Source organism: Grus americana, chromosome 16, assembly GCF_028858705.1.
Source record: "Grus americana isolate bGruAme1 chromosome 16, bGruAme1.mat, whole genome shotgun sequence".
NCBI classification, from domain to species: Eukaryota; Metazoa; Chordata; class Aves; order Gruiformes; family Gruidae; genus Grus; species Grus americana.
The window spans coordinates 14,329,831-14,351,783 of NC_072867.1; the positions used below are offsets into that span (position 1 = coordinate 14,329,831).

Here is a 21,953-nt window from a genome sequence, read left to right on the forward strand (position 1 = left end):
CCGTACCGGGGAGGGTAGGCGCTGGCTCAAGCGTGCCAGTCATAGGCTCCCGGGAGGCACGTGACCAGGCGAACTACGGGGCCTTGCAGAGACCAGTTACCGCCGCTTCGCCGTTGCGCGGAGGCCGCCGGCCCGCCCGCTGCCATGCCCCGATACGCGCAGCTGGTGATGGGCCCGGCGGGCAGCGGGAAGGTGAAGGCGGGGGGACGGGCCGGGGGGACGGGTGAGAGGGGGAACGACAGCGGGGGCGGCCCCTGACGGCGTTTGTGTGTGCGTGTGCCTTGCAGAGCACGTACTGCTCCACCATGGTGCAGCACTGCGAGGCGCTGGGCCGCGCCGTGCAGGTGGTGAACCTGGACCCGGCCGCGGAGCTCTTCAGCTACCCCGTCATGGCAGGTGAGCGGCGGGGTGGGGGGAATAACCTTCGGGCAGCGCTGGAAGCGAGTGAACTGAAAGCGCCTCGTGTGTCTGTTGTTCCAGACATCCGTGAGTTAATAGAAGTGGATGACGTCATGGAAGATGAATCCTTAAGGTTTGGTCCCAATGGCGGCTTGGTGTTTTGCATGGAATACTTTGCCAATAACTTTAACTGGCTAGAGGAAAGCCTCGGGCATGTGGAGGATGACTATATATTGTTTGACTGCCCAGGTAAACAAATGTGTATGTTTTGGTATAGTTCTTCATATGCAATATAAAATTTGCGGTACTTTTTTTTTGTTGGTCATAATCCTTCACACTTTTTTTTTTTTTTTTTTGCATTATTAACAGTTGTCAGACTCACTTTCAGGTGTTTCAGAAGTGAACTTGGTCCCAGGATAATTTGGGTGGCTGCACTGACTTCTCGTAGCATCATATGGTGTGGGGACACTATGGCAACTGCTAACTAATGCTAACTGGAGGTCAAGGGAGGAAAAAAGCTTTTAATTTCTTTTCCAGAATAAGTTCATCCAAATAGTCAGAGATGTCCAAAAGGAAAGATGCTTTTTATCAGGTTTTATTCATATTAAGTGGCATGCCCATATTTCTATAACTGGTGAGCGTCCCTGTTAGCTTCACATTTCTGCATACTAACATCCTACGTGTGCCCTAGGTCAGATTGAACTCTATACACATCTGCCAGTGATGAAACAGCTGGTGGAGCAGCTTCAGCAGTGGGAATTCCGCGTCTGTGGAGTTTTTCTCGTGGATTCTCAGTTTATGGTGGAGTCTTTTAAGGTACCCATTTGAAATCTCTTGTAAAAGTTGATATTGATAAAGAACAATAAATCTGAGCAATTTAGGGAGCTGGGTTTGTTTAGCCCAGAAGGAAGAATTCTAAGCCAAGGGACATCTGATTGCTGTCTTCAGCTGCCTCAGACAAAGATTGCAGCAAAGAAGATTCCAGCTGGATGTAAAGAAAAAAATCCTGCACCATGAGAGTGCACAGAGATTGTGTAGTGTGGAGTTACTCAAAACTTGACTGGACAAAACCCCTGAGCAACCTGATCTGACTTGGAAGCTGGCTCTGCTTTGAACCAGATAACCTCTAAAAGTCCCTTCCAACCTAAATTCTTCTGCGATTGAATGAGAGCTTTCACAGATCGGAAAGAGAGCAGGCCACTTCCCCATCTAGCAGTCAAAATCCTGAGATGGGCTTTGACTTTTGTAATGGCCTTTTCAGTGGCAGATCCAGATTTGAGGCTCTGGAAATAAGACGGCAGATGGGAAGCGCCGCCGTACCTCCCTTTTCCAACAGACATAAAGACTCCCCACTTGGCCTCGTGTCCGTGTTTCATACATTCACTAGATTTGGTCTGTGGTAGAGTGTCTTGCCTGTTTGTATTCTGTTTTTCTGTACTTATCTACATCATTTTTCATATTCCTTAAGTTTATCTCTGGAATTCTGGCAGCACTCAGTGCAATGATATCTTTAGAGATTCCACAGATTAACATCATGACCAAAATGGATTTGCTGAGCAAGAAAGCCAAGAAGGAAATAGAAAAGTAAGTTCCAAAAAATTACTTCGTAGTGTAATATCTTGAGGTAAACTTCACTCAAAATTCAGTCTAATGTTTCCCATAATTAAAACATAGTTCTCAAATGGGAGAAGATGCATTTGTTTTATATCAAACGTAGCCTTTAGATGTCTGGATAGGATGCTTACAATTTAGTCAGAGTCAAAAGGCTAGCTCCATGTTTGTACTTATCTCTGGATTTTTCTGTAAATAATTATCTTGGATAACTTACGTCATTCTGAATGACATTCCAGGGTACTGCGCCCACAAGGGTACTGTACTTCAAAACCTAAACCAGAGGTGTTCCTATCAGTTTTTTGATACTGAACGTACTGAATTACTTATGTGTTACTTTCACATTTATGCCAAATTTACAAAATTAAAGTTTTTCCCTGTGGTCTTCCTCAAAGCTTTTTTTGAGTATACAATTATATTAGCAAAAGGAAAATAACAAACGTTTCAGTTGTTTATACTAGCAGTCGTAATCAGAGATACTCAAATACTTACAAAAACTATTTTTAAACATTTTAAGTTCTCCTGATAGGAAGTTAGTTCCTTCAGATCACAGAATGATAGATGGGTTTGGTGGCTATATAAAAGCACAATGACTCATTTGCTCTGTGGCCAAGGATTCTTTCGATGTTAACAATGACTTTGTTTCTCCCAGATACTTAGATCCAGATATGTATTCCATGATTGAAGATTCTACAAATGTATTGAAAAGCAAAATGTTTAAAAAATTGACTAAATCTATATGTGGATTGGTAGGTATATTGCTTTTTAACTGGTACCTTTAAATTCAGTCCTGTATTTATAAACCATACTCTATGGTTGCTGACTTGATTGCTGTTACAGATACCGTATGTACTATACTAATTCTCCCCCCCTCCCCAAAACTACGTATTTACCTACCAGACTTATTAACAAAGCCAGGATCTAAGAGATTCTCAGGCACTCAAGCATTTTACTTTTTGCCTATTTTAACTCAGTTTTTGATTTTTTTTTTCCAGATTATGATTAGATTTAGACTTTTTTAGATTTTTGATACTAACATTTGGATTGTAGCAAAACATTTTCTCTGAATCCTGTTGTTAGCAATTTTGGCAAACAGCTTTTTCTGCTGTGTAGAACTTAGGACTGATAGCGAGGTGTTCTGAGTGGGGAATGGCCATTGGTTTGCAGAGCAGCTTTAAATGGTATTTTAGCAGTCCAGACAAGGAAGACCTAAGTGTGGTTTAAAGAAGTGGCTTAGAGTGCTGTGATTGAGAACGTACTGCATTTTCTTACTAACATCCTTTGAATCCTTTTTCTAGATTGATGACTACGGTATGGTTCGATTTCTACCTTTTGATCGCTCTGATGAGGAAAGTATAAACATAGTTCTGCAGCACATAGACTTTACCATTCAGTATGGAGAAGATCTTGAATTTAAAGAACCAAAGGTAAGGTACTTCTGATAAGATAAAAAATTAAAAAGGATCCATAGTATAAGTTGTAACATAAATATATTCTTTGCCTTGCTAATAAATTATTGTCTTAGTATGGTTCAAAATAGCCATGTTTAGTCTTCTAGTGTTCAAAGCCCTAATTTTATTATTCAGCTCAAAAATCCTAAGGAACAATGCTTTTATTCCATTTTTTAATTCCGTTTTGTACTCTTTTAGTATGCAGAATACCTGGATCTAGATTTTGACCTATACAATTTCAATAGCTCTAGAAACAAAATGCTTTTCAGAAAGTTTTGCTACATGTTTATGGAATCATATCAGCCATTGTTCCTGTTGTGCTTTCTAAAATAACACATCAGAGAACAGACAGTGTGCAACAGCCACTAAGGAAAAGTCAGGTTTTACCTTTTTTGTTTTCTTTTTGGCAGGAATGTGAAGAAGACAAATCTGCTCTTGTGGATGAATACTTTCAAGATCACGTGGATGAGTGAAAAATAGATGGTCAAAAGGGGAGGAAAGTACCTTGCTTGTGTTAAAAAAAAAATGAAAAAAAAAATCCACCCCTACACAAACATACTTGGTATTTTATCTGTAAAATAACTAATATTTATAGTGAAGAGCGAGCTGTATGATCTCATAGTTATTTTAATAAACAGTTTTTATTCTTATCTCTGTGTGTGTGTGTTATAAAATACATAGTTTAGCATTAGGACATAGAAAAGTTCCCCACATATGGATGTATCTCACTTAAGCACAGGAATGCTTGAATAAATTTAATGATTTGCAAAAGAGGCAAAGCCGAATATAAGTATGTTGTAGTGAATATTTATCTCCAGTAGTGAGCAGTTAGTTTCTTTATTAGATGAGAGAAAGAATTGTTTTAAAGGGTGAAAATTGCACTTCATGGACTAAACCTGAATTAGACGATGAGATGACTGGCAACTTCAAAGGGACATCTGGTCAGTGGGTGGTCTCTCACCCTTCTTGAAGAACCTGAGTGTTTTACATTCACTTTGAAAGAGCCCAGATTTTAAACCTTCTTAAAGACTCTTTTTTGTACAACCTGCACATGGCTTTAAGTGGTTTGTACATCGGTAACATCTTAAGCACAGCACAACACTTAAAGAAAATCAGCTTAAATAGAACTAGGTGATGGTCTTGTGCAATCACTGCTGAATCTACTCTCACTGTTTATAGTTCCTTTATAGATACAGGCTGTTCCTGGGCTGTCTTCAGTGTTTCAAAACGTGTTTTATTGCTTCTCCTAAAAACTATTAGTCTAATTTGTTAGCTATATTCAGCTGAATTTCAGGATATGGGGTTTTGCTGCTTAATGCCCAAGAACATATCAACCTTCCCTTTTCCTTAACCCTATGGAACAAGATTTACTCATGGAGTCCTTGAATTAAAATATTTTCCAAAAGGGGCCTCATAATTATGAAATGCTTAACATCAGTGAATGCTTATATGTAGGCATATCATCTGTCTATATATAGTTCATGTATTGGAAATGAACCCCATCCTCACAAAATATGAGCAGCCAAGTATTTCAGTAGAATAAGAACAATTAATGTCATTTTGTAGGAGCAGCTTGGTTAATTAGCAGATGTCCAAGTACAAGGATAGCCCTTAACTAGGGCAATTAGGCAATTGCACTTACCTAAACCTGGGGTGTGATAGCAGCTTGGCACAGAGTTTAGTTTTATAGTTTCTTTCTTCTAGTCCAGAAGGTGTAATTTCTTGTTCATCACTAGGGTTGTTCTTCATGTTTGTATAAATAAGTGGTCATATTGTTGATATAGTGCTTATTTTTGATGTAAGAATCCGCTTTTTCCAAAGCGGATGCGGTCCGGGGAGAGAGGTTCAACAGACCAGCAAATCCTGCATGTCTAGAGAAGGGCTCCCCAAAATCCACGCATGGAGCTCAGGAAGGATCACACAGGATCTTAGGAGCAAAGTAAAACCAGGAAATAAGATACCACCCAAGAGCTATTAAAATGGTTTTTCAAAGCCAGGTTTCCAAAAATCGCCAGCCTACAGCCTCTACAAGAAGTCTCACAATACTCAGCACTTCTAAAACCTTACTCCCAGCTCCATACAACTAGGTGAATGCCAAGACTTCCGTTTCAAGATAGTCATTGTGTTTGCCAGGAAGACGTGAAAAAAAATCACCTCTCCAGAGCTTTAAAACACGGGGCCAAAAGCTGTGAATATATTTGGGTTTTAATAGTTATGGTGCAGGTTAACCTCACGATGGGGCAAATCTTTTTATGCCCACGCGGAGCTAATCACATCACAGCGGAACCTGATCTGGCTGGAATTAAACCATGCAAACATTGGGAAAACTCTGGTGACTTAACTCACCTCCAGACTGGCGCATCCCTGGAACGCGTCACGCTGGTGGCGTGTCGAAAGGACAAACCACAGCCCTGCAGTTCCATTACTTTGACTCACCTTCCACATCTCCCCACTTTTCCTCCCTGACTCATACCATGAGTCATTTACCAGGGGACAAATTCAACACGCTGGCTTGCACGGAAGCTTATGGCTTGACAGTAAGAGGAGCGTGCAGCTTAAAATATTGCGTCCCTCCAAATACAACGTGTTCAGACCCGTCCTGCGCTTCGTTACACCAAGCGCCCTGTGCAAAGCCAGTGGGTCGGAGCTCACCTCTGCCAGCGAGGAAGCACGATGTCAGGGTGGCTGGAAAAGAAAAGGGTGGCACGGAGGGACCGAGGAGGGGTCGGCCACGGCAAAGGCAGAGGGAGGGGTGGGGGGAAGCAAACAAGTCCCCATCCGAGCGTGGTTCCAAAGGGCTCCTCGGCGCTGGCAGCGCTATGACAAGAGCCGTGCTTCTCGGGGCGGTGCACGCCGCAGGCCTCGGCTCCGGCTTCCCCTTCTCGCACCGCCTCTGCTGCCTCATTTCCTGCAGCGCAGGCGGAGGAGGAAGGTTTGCTGCTAGCTTTTCTCTGCTTCCCTCTTGCCCGGCTCCGCCGAATTACGTCCTGCCCTTCGAGATGCCGGTGAGGGGACTTCGCCAGCCGGTGCTTGGCCTGGCCGTGATGGCGGGGAGAGAGGGCAGGAGGGTTTGGGGGCCAGAGGGGCCACGCCGGGGAGGGCGGCTGCGACCCTGGACTGGGGGAAGGGGGCTCTGCTGCCGGGGCAGGGCCGGGGGCGGCTGAGTTGGGGGAGAAAAGGGGCTGCAGCTGCGAGGAGCCCCGCTGAGAGCGGGGAATTGCTGTGTGGGGGAGCTGCTGCGAGGCCAGCGCCCTCTTCCTCTTCCTCTTCCTCTTCCTCTTCCTCTTCCTCTTCCTGCCAGGGACCCACCCGCAGCTGGGAGGGTGGCAGCCCCCGGCCCCAGCGAAGGAGAGGGGGGTATAAAGCTGTGCTTTGTTCTAGCTTTGCTCACACCACCCTCCTCAGGTTGAAATAAAGTGCTTTTCTGCTAAGGGATGCTTTTTACACACACCCCCCCACACCTGCAAAACCTGGGCTGAAGGCTTCCCAGTGGCCAGGCACGGCACGGCGTGGATGTTTGGAAAGTGTCTAAAACTAAACTCATCAGCTGTTAAAAATCACTTTCCCAGGAAGAGTCTGTCATATGCAGAAAGTTGGTTTTGTTGTTTGTTTTTTCATTTCACTTAGATCAGTTTTAGAGTGCACAGAAAGGTCTTTTTTTGTGTGTGCATGGGTATGTGTTAAGCCTGGCTTTATTATTATCTAATATTATTAGCTAGACATGGAAATAAAATATAATCTTGTATAATGACTAACTAACTTTCAGTGAATTATGGGGTGCCCCGTAAGTTAGGCGGGAGAGCAGGGCTGTTACCCCTTGGTGCCGTGCAGAATGGGGTTTGGCAGCCTGGGGACAAAGCAACGTATGCAGACCAACCTTACCAGTTGTCTCCCACCACCATGATCATAAGTGGTGCCAGTGATGATGCTTTCAAGGTCTTCACCAGAATGGCGCTGATATCTGGGCCTAATTAGAAAACAGCGATTGTTTGTGCAAGGAGAAATTGCTGGAAGCATCACTAACGAACTAGACTCTGACTCCTATTTGATGAAGACATGGGGGATACGTGATCGGACACGTATTTTCAGTAGCATTAATAACCAGCCTTCCTGCCCCATCTATAGGCTTACCACTCAACTTTAATGGACTCCGACACCAAACTAATTGGGAACATGGCGCTGTTACCCATCAGAAGCCAGTTCAAAGGCCCAGCACCTCGGGAAAGTAAGTTTATAATAATATCTGAAAACCTGCCTTTGTATAGCTTATCATCATCTCACGGTTTGCTCCAGCCCTAGCAAGAATGACGAGAGGAGTCACAGGTTGGAAATGGAATGCTTTGCAGTTTATAGAGGAGGAAAAAAGTTTTCAAATACTTAAGTTTGCAAATCATAGAAAATAATTATGCACAGATAAATATGCACTGTGCTTAAATCAGTTGTTTCAGTAACTAAAGCCTACAGTTACTGTTCTCATGCTTCCTCCTGTGTCTCACTGTGTTCTTGAGTGGGTTTTGAGGAGGACGTGGTGGTGTGAACACTCTGCTGTCAGAGGAAGTGGCAGTTTAGCTACAGAGAACTTGGGCTTTGGGGCTCTGGCCGATGACACTCGGCTGCTCTGAAGGATGAGGAGTAGGATAGGTAGCACTTTAGGGAAGGGGGCTTCAGAAATTGAAATGAAGTTACCAACAGGGTCCATAGGCAGCCTGGTACGGATTCGCCTTCAGCATGTGAAGTAGCACTCCCCAGCCGTGATATCCCCCAGAATTGTGTGGTGGTTCAGTTTGAGAAAGGAAATATAAAGGAAATGTTTCTGGATTTAAGCAGTCTCGGATGGTAGCAAAAGCAAGTGAAAGTCACAAGTAAGCTTGCCACTATTGTTCTGCTCCTCCCTCTTTTTTGTGAAGAGGATAATGAGATTTGTGTGATTGTGGTGTTATGCTTTCTCCAAAAACATTTTTGTGTCCTGAGAAGACTTTTACGCTGTTAAAACTCTGGTGAGTTACTCAACTGGTAGAGAAGTGGGGAACTGCTGAATTGCTGCCATTTGTGAAGTGATGTCTGAGCTCACCAATGTTTCACATGGCAATGACTGTTTTCTGTAACATAGTTCTGTCTTCTGCTTTTTGTAAATACCAAGGTTTTGCCTTTGCAAGAATCATTATTTATGTATTTCAATGAGTATAAGTTATGACCAAATGTAGTATAATGGTGCACTGTTTAACTGTATTTCTTTTTTTTTATTTTTGTTAGCTAAGGACACAGATATTATAGATGAAGCCATCTACTACTTCAAAGCTAATGTTTTCTTCAAAAATTATGAAATTAAGGTAATTTTTTGGAGATACTGTGCATGTAGTAGTTCTTTGGAGAGTTAGTGCTGTGAATATAAATCTATTTTCAATTAAATAGTTCTACTAGATAGCAAAAACTCCCCTTCCTCCCACGTAACGTTTGAAGTTGGGTAAACGTCATAAATTGCAAGTTCCTCTTTTGTGGGGAAATTGTATGCCAAAATGGCTTGAACTCATTCCTGTTTCAAACTTTTGCAGTTCCATAAAGTCTCCCTTGATCTAAGAGTGGCTGAGCTCTGTGCTTGCTTTTATTTTGCAGAACGAGGCTGACAGAACGCTGATCTACGTAACTCTATACATTTCTGAGTGCTTGAAAAAGCTGCAAAAGGTAAGGAAAGTGAATTTCTCCGCAGGAGGGAAACTGAGTCTGTTCTGGGGATTGTACTCAGGAAAGGGTTTGCTGATATTCCCCTCCCAGTGGCACAAATAATCCTGTTCACCGCGGTCCCAGTTGTCAGAGCCACAGAAATCCAAGGCTGTGGATCTCCAAAGATATGCCGTGTTTCTGTTCTTGATGATTTTTTATGTTACAGGTTGGTAAAATACTTGGGTCTAATGCTCCACCAGCTTTTGTTTATAACTGTTAATCCATTGTTTGCCTGGTTCTTCCAGTGTAACTCCAAAGGCCAAGGAGAGAAGGAAATGTACACTCTAGGAATCACTAACTTCCCAATCCCGGGGGAGCCTGGCTTCCCACTTAATGCCATTTACGCCAAACCTGCCAACAAACAGGAGGAAGGTAAGGCTGATTCAGGACCTCTGGAGGCTCCATGGGCTCAGACTTTGCTAGCTGCATTTTTGTGACTGCAACTAGAAAATTTACCATTAAAAGTGAATCTTCTAAATTGGCAATTCTGTCTTCTGAGGGCAGCAGAAGCTGGATTTTCTGACCTCGGGCCCGGTGACTCCCCTGGATCCATAGATCCAGCAGAACAAATTAATAAGGGTCTGAGTCTGCCTTTTGCATCAACGTAAGCACTAGCTAAACCCTGTAATGACGCCCAAGCCAACTGCTGCCCTGGCAGAATAGGAAGCCCACAACAATGAGCAAAGGTAACTGAGAGAAGAAAACAGTTTGGATGATCCTTTTTATTGGTGCAAATATCATAAAAATCTCAAGTATGGCTGTAAATTGAGCAAACCAACTCAGCCAGCTGGCAAGTGTGCACAGATGTGAAAAACTCACAATTTCTGCTTTAACCAGTGATAGCTGATGCTTCCCTGTTAAATTCAGTCTGACTTGGTGCTGCCTCAGTTTACACTGTTTTTTCCTGCGCTGTTTCAGAGGTGATGAGGGCCTACCTGCAGCAGCTGAGGCAAGAAACTGGTCTTCGCCTTTGTGAAAAAGTATTTGATCCTCAAAGTGACAAGCCTAGTAAGGTAAGAGTTCAGGGCAATCATCACAGATTTAATGAGAGGCTTGGTGTAGTGTTTTTTCCGAAATGTATAGGTAAGGGATCAGTTGTGGGTAACTTTGGCGCAAGCTTCCGTGGTTTTACAAGGCTAGGGAAATAGCAGGCTGCAAGTCATCAATAAATTTAATCTGTAATGTGGTAAGACAGCAAATGCCAATTTGGGTCAGTTTAAAAAGCAGAGCAATAATAAGTGGTGTCTGGTTCAACTCTTCAAAGTATTGCACAGCTGCTGTTGGCTACATTTTCAAATGGAAATTCACAGGCATGAGAGATGCTGTTTATCTTCCCAGGCGGTTCTGATTTGATAGCTGCTTTGAAGTAGACCATTTTGCCTCATATCCAGGTTAAAAAAAAAAAAAGGTAATCAATGAATGAGTTGCCTCCTGACTGTTCATATGTTTCACGTGCAAATGTGGCTGCATTTAATACTGAAATTATTTAGGCTAATTTAGTTTCAAAGGCATTGCTTTCTGATGCATCCCTTGTTTCTAATTATATGGGAATAAACAGTAAAAATGAAATAATAGAAATAAGAGAAAGTAGAATGTCCTGCTTTAATTCAGAGTCCTATATTATAAATTCATTGGGTTGATTCCTGTCCTCTTGTTCACCTAAATTCCAGTAGAAAACAGTGTGGAAAACTGTATGTGCAAAGCTGGAGCCTTAACATTTGATATTTGTCAGAGGTTGAATACTTTGAAGTCGTGATTTTGTTTATCACATGGAAAACGCTTTTGCGTATTTTCTGACATTGTGCTTCCTTCTGCAGTGGTGGATCTGCTTTGTGAAGAGACAGTTCATGAACAAGAGTCTGTCGGGTCCTGGGCAGTGAAGAGGCAAAGTAGCAAGAACATGAAGCATTTCCACAGCAAGGTGTTTAAGTATCTTGCCTTTGTTTTGGATAAATTTTGTACTAAGGAAGAATTAAGTGCTTATGAAGAAAAAAAAAAAAGAATAAAGAAAAAACTCCGCAAACCAGTCAATGAGGGATAGAGGGAGGAAGAGCAAAAAGGTAATTTGAGTAGTGTAAGAAAATATCATTAAGCTGGTGCTTAATAAGTGATTTCTAACACGTTGTTTTAGATGCAAGCTGCTTTATTATCAGTGGCTACAGCTAGCATTTAAAACAGGGCTTGTACTTAAGAGAAGAAATGGGTGTGCCTGTGGGGCAGGGGGAGCTCTGTAATTGCTCTACTGGCTAGAGTCTCAGTATCCTATGTCCGTGGAAAAACATGCCTCTCACGCTGTGTTGTCAAGTGCAGTGATTTTTACCTTGTTTTCAATAAACTTAGCTTGTAATTAATGTGATAACTGCTTTTTGTCTTAGGGATAGCCTTCAAAGGAATCAGAGGTTTGGGTTTTGTGACAGGACCATGTGGTTTAACCCATCAGGCAGCTAGAACAACCACACAGCTGCTCGCTCGCTCCCCCTGCCCCAATGGGATGGGGGAGAGAATTGAAAAGAAAAAGGTAAAACTCGTGGGTTGAGATACAGACAGTTTAACAGGACAGAAAAGGAGGAGAATAATAATGATTATAAAAGAACAAAACAAGTGATGCACAGCACAATTGCTCATCACCTGGAGCCAATGCTCAGCTAGTTCCTGAACCATGCTGCCTCCTGGCAAACCCCCAGTTATATACGGAGCATGATGCCATATGGTATGGAATATCCCTTTGGCTGGTTTGGGTCAGCTGTACTGGCTGTGTCCCCCCCAGCTCCTTGGGCCCCCTGCCTTCTTGTTGGCAGGGCAGTGTGAGAAGCTGAAAAGTCCTTGACTGCTTGGCAACAACTAAAATATTGGTGTGTTATCGACATTATTCTCATCCTAAATCCACAGTGCAGCACCACCAGCTGCTAGGAAGAAAATTAACTCTATTCCTGCCAAAACTAGGACAGACCATCATTACAGTGTAATGGTAATAATTCCCACTGAAAACAGGATAAATACAGGGGCTGTAGTTTGCCGCACAAACCATCACATGATACTGGCAAAAATTGTGACTGTTTTGATCAGATGGCTTCTTGAAATATTGCAAATCCAAGTCCGGTTTATTCAGTCGTCTCTCTCCTTTGTAGCACTACTTGTTTCGCTGTCACCATACAGCACCAACACACTTTGTGTTACTTCATGTCCAGTGCGAGTAACGCTTTGCTGCTTGGTGGGTTTGTGTGCCGAGAGGTGTATTCCTCTCCCAACAGCAGCGATAGCAAGTTCAAACCGAAAGCTCCCGCTGATTTGATTTGCAGTAGTCGTTAGTAATAGGATAGCCGTGTTCTGCTTTCTTTTTGTAATAAAGGGGAAAAATAACTTCATGATTCAGCACTCCTTTCAGTCTATGCCTTGTAGTTAACAGCAGCCCTAGTGAGACATTTCCCCTGGTTGTGGCCCAGAAGAAATCTAGGTTTTGAAGGGTCTTTCTCCTCAGTTACCTATTTTTATGGGCACGAGCTTTATTATCTCTGATACTTCTGTCACATTTAGCTGCCACAACCAGCAGACAATAAAGTCTCAGGAGGAAAAAAAGGTCAGACTCAAGAGCTGTGCAGACACAGGGAGTGCGTCTCTTCCCTAAAGCCACAGTGACCCGCGAAGAAGCTCCTCCCGCCTGTGTGACCACACACTGCTCCCCTCGCGTCGCTCACTGAGAAAGACGCCGCTCCTCATTGCGCAGGCGCGGGGCTGCCGGGGGCCTGGCGTGGCGCGCACCGCCCCGGGCTGCCCTTCTGCACGCCTGTCGGGCCGAGCGTCTGCCATGAAGGCAGTGTCGAAGGCGCTTGCAAGGCGGTGGCGTGCGAGGTCCCCTCGGTGGCGCCATTTTGGAGTGCCGGCGGGCGGCGGCGTTGTTCTACTTCTTGTCTGTCCGTTCTGCTCCGCGCCTTTCCGCCGCCAGCATGAGTGTGGTGGAGCACGTACGAGAGATGGCGTCCGCCGGGCTCCACTCTAACGTGCGGCTCCTCAGCGGGCTTCTCCTCACGATGAGCGGCAATAACCCGTGAGTGGCCCTCCCGCGAGAGGGCGCGCCGGGTGGCTGCGGGCTGACAGGGCACGGTGGTGCTGAGGGAGAGGCCAGGCGGGACCTCGCAGGGTGGTGGGGGGTGTCTTGAGCGGGGATGGAGGCAGGCTCGCTTTTAGAGCTGTCCTTCCTGCCGGGCTTTGTGCTCCTGTCCCCGGCCCTGCAGGGGATGCAGCCCGGCTCTGTCAGCGCGTCTCTCTCTGTCCGGGCTCGGCATGAGCAGCGCAGCCTCTGCCCCTTGGGGTACATGCCACAACTTGAGCGTCCTGGCAGAGATGGAGCGATTTTTTTTTTTTCCCTCCAGGGGTGCCTTGCGTAGGTCAGGGCTCTTCCCCTGACTCAAGTGGTACCCTTTATTTTTCAGGACTTCCCTGTAAGATATTATTTTACAATTTGGATGAGGTTTGAGGTACCAATTGAAGCCAAAATTCTATTCTGAAGCCCTAACTCTTCAGCGCTTCTGCAAGTATACTGGGAGTGTTATAAAGGGGGGTTGTAAAATGTAGGAACATGTGGATTAGGACCAGGATAACTGTACAAGGAGCTGAGTTGCCTTGTAAGCTTGAGTCCATTCAAACAAAGTATACTGTAATGGATGTTGGCAACATGTGGTTTGTTATGGGGAGGATGGGGCTGCTCCATTATCGAAAGCAGCGGCCAATCAGCTAAGGGTAAGCTGTTGTTACTGATGAGGTGTCAGGAACGGCTATTACATTTGTTTGTATACAGATAAAAGAAATTGGCAAGATAATCCCTTTGTGAGGAGGTAGTACCTGTTACCTGGGGGCCTTCCAGCGTAGTAAAGAACAGCAGCAGTTGGAAGTTGAAGCCAGACAAGCCAAAGCTACAAATACTTTGGATCTCTAAGGTTTTCATTCTTATGCAGTTAGCTGATCTCAGCCTTTCTGTTTGCATTTCTTCTAGGGAACTGTTTTCACCATCTCAGAAATACCAGCTGCTTGTATATCATGCAGACTCTCTCTTCCATGATAAAGAATATAGAAATGCTGTAAGTAAGTATACAATGGCCTTGCAGCAGAAGAAAGCATTAAGTAAAACTTCAAAAGTAAGACCTTCTACCGGGAATGCTGCATCAACTCCCCAAAGCCAGGTATTTAAAAACTGACTAATGTGCTGCATAAAATGATCGTGTTCCCCGCCTTACAATTAATGTTGCAGACTCAATATTATAGCATTGGATTGTGGATTTATCGTGTCAAATAACCCTGACATTTCAGGCTAATTTGTTTTGAAAATATCAGTGTGTTTTTTTCTGATGCAAAACTTAATACGGTCTCAGACATGAGATTTTTTTTTTGTATGTGTAGTTCATGCTTTTTGAGGACAGAGCAATATGAGCTAGCAGTAGGTTGCATCATTAACTTTGCTTACGCTATGTTGAAAAAATCTAGTCCATTTGATGAAGAAACCTTGTTCAGTTTTTTCACTTGCCTAAACTGGCGTTGTACTTTAAAGTTTGTTTTTATTTCAGTGTTTACCATCTGAAATTGAAGTGAAATATAAAATGGCTGAATGTTATACAATGCTGAAGCAAGATAAAGATGCCATTGCTATTCTTGATGGGATTCCTTCCAGACAGAGGACCCCAAAGGTTAGTTCTGGCAGAGTTTTGTCACAAGTCCTTGGTCAGCATATCTTGAATCTATAGGCTAGTGCCTGGTCAAAAAAAGAACGTAGCCTATAGGTATAATGTCATTGTGTCTTGATATTTGCTTCTGTATTAGTTAAATGTTGTTTGGAAACACTAATGTTTAAATTAGCTTAGTTTATCTGGCCTCTCTTCTTTAAAATCAGACAAATTTTTGTATTCCCTCTGTTAGACTTTAGAAAAAGTGAAAAGAGTTAAATGTTTGTGTGCATCTTTATTAATTTGCATTAATTACCTGGTTGACTCTTCAGTACTGCACGTGGCAGGTACAGAATTTTGCTTGTGTACAAGGACGAAGAAAATTTTTTTTTTTAAATTCTAAAAGTTTGTAAAGTACTTGTGTATCTATACATAAGCCTTAGAATCTGTATCATCCATTCGATAGTTCTTCTTTGCGTGTTATCGTGAATAGTTTTCATAGAGCAAAGAAGAATGGATGGTCTCAACAAAAGCTATATAGATCCCATCTGCCAGGAGAAAAAATTATGCGACTGCAAACAGCTGAATTACTACAAGTTAGTAAGCGATTCCCAGATCCCTGACTGAAAAATTTTCTGCAGTTCTGAGTCAAACATGTAAACGTGAGAGCCAAAGCAATTGTTTGAATTCATGTACTTTGCCTGGCTGTAACCACAAAGTGGAGTCCTAGCCTCCGTGGAAGAGCTGTGTATCACTGGACAGTAAGGGCCTGCTGTTGCCTGCTAGAGATGGAGAGACTTGTAGCCTTGTTGTCTCACAACGTTGACTGTTCTGTGGTGTTTTCACTATTAACAAGTCCGCATAACTTGCTAAATTGTGATTGCTCAAACTGAGACAGTGTTTTAATATATTCTTGAGCCCAGAATGTGTATGGAATGTCTTATTGGAATGTGCACTTCATGTCTTATTATATAGTTTGAGCAATGTAAGTTCCTTGAAAGGCTGAAGACTTTGGCAAGTAGAAGGAATGCCAGTGTTCCATCTTTTAAAACCTTTTAATCCTTTTTAATAATAGTTTAGATAATGTTAAATATTTGGATCCCATTGTGGTCTGCAGTGCCAAATTTATTGAGTCTTTGCGTGCTGGCTCTGTTATGTCATAAGGCTTAAAAGACTAACACATCTGGTCCATCAACTATGTTTCATGTTAACAGTATTCCTATATTGTGCTAACAACGTAACAGTGGCTTAGACTCTAGTAAGGTCAAAGTGTTCTGTTTAAAGACCAACGTGTGGAACAGAAAAAGAAGAAAAGATTGAGAAAAGCAAATGTTTTATCTATACACACTAGTAAAATGAAATATTGTAGCAGAAACCAGCTATTTGTGTTGTGTAGAGCTCAAAGAATTTCTGTTCTTTCATCAATCATGACTTCGTTTAGAAGCTAAATGGAAACTTTCTCTGCCTTCCTAAGCTAATTCTCTCAAAGACTTCCATTGGTACGGAGAGATCAACTGAAAGAAGGCTAATGTAACGGATATACAAGTCCTTCTTGGCATCATACGTAAACGCTTGCCCATCTTTTGACTTCGTATATGCAAAACACTGAGATTTCCAGATGCACTATGCAAATACAAAATAATGTAAATTTTGTCATTGGACTCAGAGAGAAGCAACAATTTAAATTTTATACTATATGGTACGTTACAGTGTTCTCAGAAGAGCAGGTAATTTTGTCTTCTGCCCAGAACAGGAGGGAGGGAGGGAGGCAGGCATGCTTGAAGACAAAGTTGTGACTTTTTCTTAGTGAGGATTTCTCCTCTCGTACTTGACTCTACCGTTTCTATTGCTTGTAGATCAATATGATGTTGGCAAATCTATACAAGAAAGCAGGTCAAGAACGCTCCTCTGTTACGAGTTACAAAGAAGTACTGAGACAGTGCCCTTTAGCACTTGATGCCATCCTGGGTAGGTGTCTGCGCACTGCTAGTATTTCTGTATTAAACCGTATTATAATTTGAATTATGCTTGGGACTAGGTAACTGTCTTGCATTTGCATGTAATACATAATACTTACATTATGCAAATTATAAAAACAAATTATAGCATTGTAAGAAGCTGCTTATTTATGCTTGTCAGGGGATGGAGTTTCTGGTCTTCAGACAATTAATTTGTATTAAAAGCAGTTTATGGTGGCCGAAATTGATGCATATACCATTCTGAACAGGCTTGCTCTCGCTGTCGGTGAAAGGTGCGGAAGTGGCCTCTATGACAATCAACATAATTCAGAGTATTCCTAACTTGGATTGGCTTTCCGTGTGGATCAAGGCATATGCTTTTGTGCATACTGGAGATAACACAAGAGCGATAAATACCATTTGGTAAGAGTTCAAAGAGCATGATGTAATTAATATATTACTATTTATATATAATTATATTTAAAATGGCATTATATACGTAACAGGCTTTTTTTTTTTTTTTCTCTTAAAGCTCTTTAGAGAAAAAGTCATTGCTGAGGGATAATGTAGACTTACTGGGGAGCTTAGCAGACCTGTATTTCAGAGCTGGAGATAATAAAAACTCTATTCTAAAATTTGAACAAGCACAAATGCTGGATCCTTACCTAATAAAAGGTGAGTAAATCCTAAAAGAAAGTTTACCTAGTGTAATGATCTGATGAGTACCATTAGAGTAGCAGCTACATGTAATCAAGCATGTAGTAGAATATGGTATATTGTTGTACCTGGCTTTCAAGGCAGAATTTGCATTCAGAAGCTGTGTATCTTGAACAGTTACTGGTAGTTGCACAGTTTAAAGGAGGTGTTTGTGGTTTTGTTTTTTCTTGTTGTGAATGAACTTTCCACTTCTTGATGCGTTTCACTGTAGGAATGGATGTATATGGTTATTTATTGGCACGTGAAGGTCGACTAGAGGATGTGGAGAACTTGGGCTGCCGTCTCTTCAATATTTCTGATCAACATGCGGAACCCTGGGTGGTATCTGGGTAAGTCTTTTTCTTTCCTTTCTTACCTCAGCTCTTGATTTGCTGCATGCGATGGATTACAGTTGATACAGGGGGTTCAGCTTTTTTGTTCAGAAGGTGCATTTTTATCCTATCTGTTCTCTTCTTGGGGTAAGTTAAATAAGCTAGCCATAACTATTTATTTGGGTTGTTTTCTGTATGTTTAAACCTATTAGAGTTGCCACACCTGTGCAATAACAATGATATATTAAATAGCTGTAACAATTAATATTCATACTGGTTTTATTTAAACTCCTGAAGAGGTTTTTTTCCCTGAACATAATTCTTAACTTCAAATGCAAGAAGTTCAACAATTGCCTGTAATTTCTTTTTTTTTTTTAAATTTCTTTCTGCTCTTAAACCTCTGTGCATGTGCACAGGCACCACAGTCAGTACATGCTTACAATCCTTCTTGTCTTTCCATAGGTGTCATAGTTTCTACAGTAAACGATACTCTCGTGCCTTATATTTAGGAGCCAAAGCCATCCAGCTTAATAGTAACAGTGTTCAAGCTCTCCTGCTGAAAGGAGCTGCTCTTAGGAATATGGGCCGAGTGCAGGAAGCAATTATACACTTTCGTGAAGCAATACGTCTTGCACCTTGTAGGCTGGATTGCTATGAAGGTGAGTAAAGTGAAGTGAAGCTACTCACGTGTACAGTATTGGTTTGGTGTGAAAGTTGGTGTCATGATGATGATGATTAGGCAAGGGAATAGACGGGAATTCTTTTCTCCTGCTGACTTTCTAGTAAATAAATTATTATTACCCAAAAACCTATAAAGCTCGAGTAGAAGCAGTCAGATGAGGGATATTAGAGAATACATGTATTTATAAAATTGATTTTCAAACAGGGCTTTTTTTGTTGTTTTTTTTTTGTTTTGTTTAATCTGGATATAAACACACTTGGGCATTCTGAGCAGATCACTTTTGGATGATGACATTAACTGTATGGTTAGCTCCACTGGGAGCTTCGTTTTGTCATACTCTTGTAATATTTATTGAAATCTTGTTGATCTCAATAGCAGCTTCAAGTAAATAGTGAGTTGTGAAGGGTCCAGGTGAAGTATTAATATCTCGGTAGTGGAATTGGACAAAAAGATTAAGTGTACTTAGGCTTTTTTTATTACCTGCCCATAAATATAAGGGATGAAGTCAATTATCTGTAGAATGGATATGTTAAAATGTAGACTTAAGAAAATATACAAAAGAATGGTATGAGAGGTGTTAAACCTTGCACCAGTTTGTAATATGGTGTTGGATTTTAGGGTCTATTTTCTTAGGATTTCCTGGTTCTCAAGTTTTTTCAGTGGTACTTGTCTGTCTTCTATGCAATTATTGGTTAAGTAAAGCCAAATTGATTATGCTGTAATATTCAGCAGTGAAATTTTGTTTTGTTTTTTACTTTTTCATTTATTCAAAATGGAGATTGCTCATCTGATTGTCCTGGCTCCTCCAGTTTCATATCTTGTGCTCTGTGGTGGGCACAGTGCTGTAGATTCCCTGCTAAAGTGAAATGCATTTAGAAGTACTGTAAGGCAGTTTTATATTTGCTTGAGTAGTTTTGCTTCTCCTGCAACTGATGAAGAAATGTGTAAGCTGTCACAACTTAGTCTTTTGTCAGATGTTGGTCCTGGGAGATGGTCATCCATCTCCTACCTTTGTCTTAGGTTCCATGTAGAACTGTGTGCCGTTTTAATATATGTGTCCAAATTTCCTTCTCTGCAAGTTTCTTTGACATCTGTGTACTTTAAAAAACGTTGGGTATAGAGTTGCAATTTCTATTTGCTTATTGGAGTCAGTTGTTTGGAGTTTGCATGCTGCTAAGTGCAAATAATTGAGGAGGGTGAGTGTCTGTAGTGCTAACTCAAAACCAAAATGTTTTCGTTTTTACATCATCAGGTCTCATCGAATGTTACCTAGCATCCAACAGCATTCGTGAAGCTATGGTTATGGCAAATAATGTGTACAAAACTCTGGGAGCAAATGCACAGACGCTCACTCTGTTAGCTACAGTCTGTCTCGAAGACCCAGTCACGCAGGAAAAAGCAAAAACTTTATTGGATAAAGCGCTAACACAAAGACCTGATTACATTAAAGCTGTGGTAAAGAAAGCAGAACTTCTTAGTAAGTTCCTCTTCTTCCCCCCCCCCCCCCCCCCCCCATGTAGACTTATTTAAAGCGTAATGTTTTACATGGAAGACTGTTTTGCAAGCCTCATTGCTGTGAAGAATGTAACAGTGATGTTACAGCCAAGGGATTTCAGTTCTGTCCTGAAGGAAAAATCACAGGAATTAATTGCATCTAGCAACTGATACTACACCAGCACTTAAAACAATTGCAAACAAAAATATTTTGACTTCAAGGTATATGTAATCGTGAGTGTAGCAGTCATTGCAATAAAAAGCCATTGTTCAGAGTTAATCTTGCAAAAAGTATATCGCTAGTATCCCCCGTGCTGACAGTTCTGAAGGAAGAAATAGTTTTCTGTTGTGATGGCTCTTTGTGTACACTCTGACTTTTTATAATTAAAACTGTAGTTTTGCATATGAACAGGTAGAGAACAAAAGTATGAAGATGGAATTGCTTTGCTGAGGAATGCGCTGGCTAATCAGAGTGACTGTGTTCTGCACCGAATACTGGGAGACTTTCTTGTAGCTGTCAATGAATATCAGGAAGCGATGGACCAGTACAGTATTGCCTTAAGGTAAAGCAGAGACTGGGAGGCTGCAGTGTATTTATAAGAACAAATAATCAACTTGACAAAGTAAAAAGTTGAGCTGCTAATTGGTTAGGACGTACATCAGAGGTAGCTTTACATTATTCTCCCTTAAACCAAAGCAAAACATACAAATGATGGCCTGTTAATGTATTAGTTGGTCATAAGGCTTTGAACTGAGAAGTGCAAAATTTAGGGACTGTGTTAATGCTAAGCATGTCACTAGGCGTGCAATTCCTTGACTGATGAAAGGATTAAGGCATGACCTTATTTATAGTTATTCATTATTATATAGTCAGGTGCCATAAGATCCATTCCTTTAGGCTAGAAGGTGCTATATAAAAAGGAGCTATTAAGTAAATTTAAATAGTGTGATTCAATCTAACATGACCTAAATGTTATTTTAGGGTGTTACCATGTCTTGATTTCAACAAGTTAAATTTTACCTTAAATCTAGCACATTATGTCCGCTATAAACTTAAATGGCTCACATAGGTCAGCTGTCTTATCTTTGCATATAATATATTTAGTCGTAGCCATTTAAATTTTTACTGTTTTTATGTTACTGTGTAATTAGTTTCATCTGGAAAAGTTGAGTAAGTTTTCTGGAAGAGTGTGATGGTTAGATAAGCCCATTCTTTGGGATCAGAAATGTTTTACATAAAAATTTAATACTCGGTGTTACGGTCAGCCTGAGGTGAAGTTGCATCATCTACTAAATTGAACTTTTTGGTGATGTTAAACAGGAAGTGCAGACAACAAGATGAGATTTTTTTTTTTTTTTTTTTTTTTTAATACAATGTCACAAAGAGAAACAGTAAGTTCTAGGACAACACTTTCTTTTTCTTACTCTCCTCAGTTTGGATCCAAATGATCAGAAGTCACTAGAAGGAATGCAGAAAATGGAAAAGGAGGAAAGCCCAACAGATGCAACCCAAGAAGAAGATGTGGATGATATGGAGGGAAGTGGTGAAGAGGGGGACTTGGAAGGCAGTGACAGTGAAGCAGCTCAGTGGGCAGATCAAGAACAGTGGTTTGGCATGCAGTAACGGCCTCTCATCCTGCTGCTGCTTTGGGCACTTGAACATACCACTAGGGCCATTCTTCTTTGAAGAACATAAGCTATGATTTTTGCAGCAAAGGACCTTTTTTTTTTTTTTTTTTTTTAAATAAACTCTGAAACCATTTAATAGTTCTATGCATCTCAATGCCATGAAGATTCTTGATGCTTTTTATTTATTAAATGTAAGGGACTAACTCTATTGGAGGTTATTTGCAACTTTCATTTCAAAAAAATCCTGCTAAAACTAAAAGCATTAGAATCTGAAGTGTGTAATAAGCCTGTTGTTTATGATGAAAACAATGTCTAAATTCTGTCCA

General features: G+C 41.5%; 3 protein-coding genes across 5 annotated transcripts; all 3 read left to right on the forward strand.

Moving 5' to 3' along the window:
- The first annotated feature begins 36 nt into the window (after positions 1 to 36).
- On the forward strand, positions 37 to 5,240 carry GPN3 (GPN-loop GTPase 3). The gene is made up of 8 exons (XM_054844517.1): positions 37 to 192; positions 288 to 396; positions 481 to 648; positions 1,091 to 1,215; positions 1,868 to 1,983; positions 2,663 to 2,759; positions 3,309 to 3,437; positions 3,872 to 5,240. Exons 1-8 carry the CDS (start codon positions 145 to 147, stop codon positions 3,932 to 3,934), a joined length of 855 nt encoding a protein of 284 aa, XP_054700492.1. The 5' UTR covers positions 37 to 144; the 3' UTR covers positions 3,935 to 5,240.
- Positions 5,241 to 6,249: 1,009 nt separating this feature from the next.
- On the forward strand, positions 6,250 to 11,533 carry ARPC3 (actin related protein 2/3 complex subunit 3). The gene is made up of 7 exons (XM_054844796.1): positions 6,250 to 6,466; positions 7,587 to 7,686; positions 8,715 to 8,791; positions 9,075 to 9,143; positions 9,428 to 9,554; positions 10,101 to 10,195; positions 11,000 to 11,533. Exons 1-7 carry the CDS (start codon positions 6,281 to 6,283, stop codon positions 11,060 to 11,062), a joined length of 717 nt encoding a protein of 238 aa, XP_054700771.1. The 5' UTR covers positions 6,250 to 6,280; the 3' UTR covers positions 11,063 to 11,533.
- Positions 11,534 to 13,002: 1,469 nt separating this feature from the next.
- On the forward strand, positions 13,003 to 21,953 carry ANAPC7 (anaphase promoting complex subunit 7). 3 transcript variants are annotated; one of them, XM_054844724.1, is made up of 11 exons: positions 13,006 to 13,227; positions 14,173 to 14,359; positions 14,741 to 14,860; positions 16,693 to 16,804; positions 17,064 to 17,217; positions 17,327 to 17,469; positions 17,723 to 17,840; positions 18,285 to 18,481; positions 19,757 to 19,981; positions 20,411 to 20,561; positions 21,433 to 21,953. In XM_054844724.1, exons 1-11 carry the CDS (start codon positions 13,127 to 13,129, stop codon positions 21,620 to 21,622), a joined length of 1,698 nt encoding a protein of 565 aa, XP_054700699.1. In that variant the 5' UTR covers positions 13,006 to 13,126; the 3' UTR covers positions 21,623 to 21,953. The 3 variants fall into 3 exon arrangements, with proteins under 3 accessions (XP_054700700.1, XP_054700699.1, XP_054700701.1); XM_054844726.1 differs by lacking the exon at positions 13,006 to 13,227 and adding an exon at positions 16,311 to 16,535 and having other exon boundaries at positions 14,340 to 14,359; XM_054844725.1 differs by lacking the exon at positions 21,433 to 21,953 and having other exon boundaries at positions 13,003 to 13,227; positions 20,395 to 20,531.

What these genes read in the sequence shown, in the direction of transcription:
- ANAPC7 (XM_054844724.1), top strand. Translation starts at nt 13,127, where the DNA reads ATGAGTGTGGTGGAGCACGTACGAGAGATGGCGTCCGCCGGGCTCCAC. An exon ending in GGATCCTTACCTAATAAAAG is followed by an intron (nt 17,470 to 17,722) that starts GTGAGTAAATCC and finishes GTTTCACTGTAG; the next exon opens with GAATGGATGTATATGGTTAT. An exon ending in AAAGAAAGCAGAACTTCTTA is followed by an intron (nt 19,982 to 20,410) that starts GTAAGTTCCTCT and finishes GCATATGAACAG; the next exon opens with GTAGAGAACAAAAGTATGAA.
- ARPC3 (XM_054844796.1), top strand. Translation starts at nt 6,281, where the DNA reads ATGACAAGAGCCGTGCTTCTCGGGGCGGTGCACGCCGCAGGCCTCGGC. An exon ending in TCCTGCCCTTCGAGATGCCG is followed by an intron (nt 6,467 to 7,586) that starts GTGAGGGGACTT and finishes CCCCATCTATAG; the next exon opens with GCTTACCACTCAACTTTAAT. An exon ending in TGCCAACAAACAGGAGGAAG is followed by an intron (nt 9,555 to 10,100) that starts GTAAGGCTGATT and finishes GCGCTGTTTCAG; the next exon opens with AGGTGATGAGGGCCTACCTG.
- GPN3 (XM_054844517.1), top strand. Translation starts at nt 145, where the DNA reads ATGCCCCGATACGCGCAGCTGGTGATGGGCCCGGCGGGCAGCGGGAAG. An exon ending in GCCAAGAAGGAAATAGAAAA is followed by an intron (nt 1,984 to 2,662) that starts GTAAGTTCCAAA and finishes TGTTTCTCCCAG; the next exon opens with ATACTTAGATCCAGATATGT. An exon ending in TTGAATTTAAAGAACCAAAG is followed by an intron (nt 3,438 to 3,871) that starts GTAAGGTACTTC and finishes TCTTTTTGGCAG; the next exon opens with GAATGTGAAGAAGACAAATC.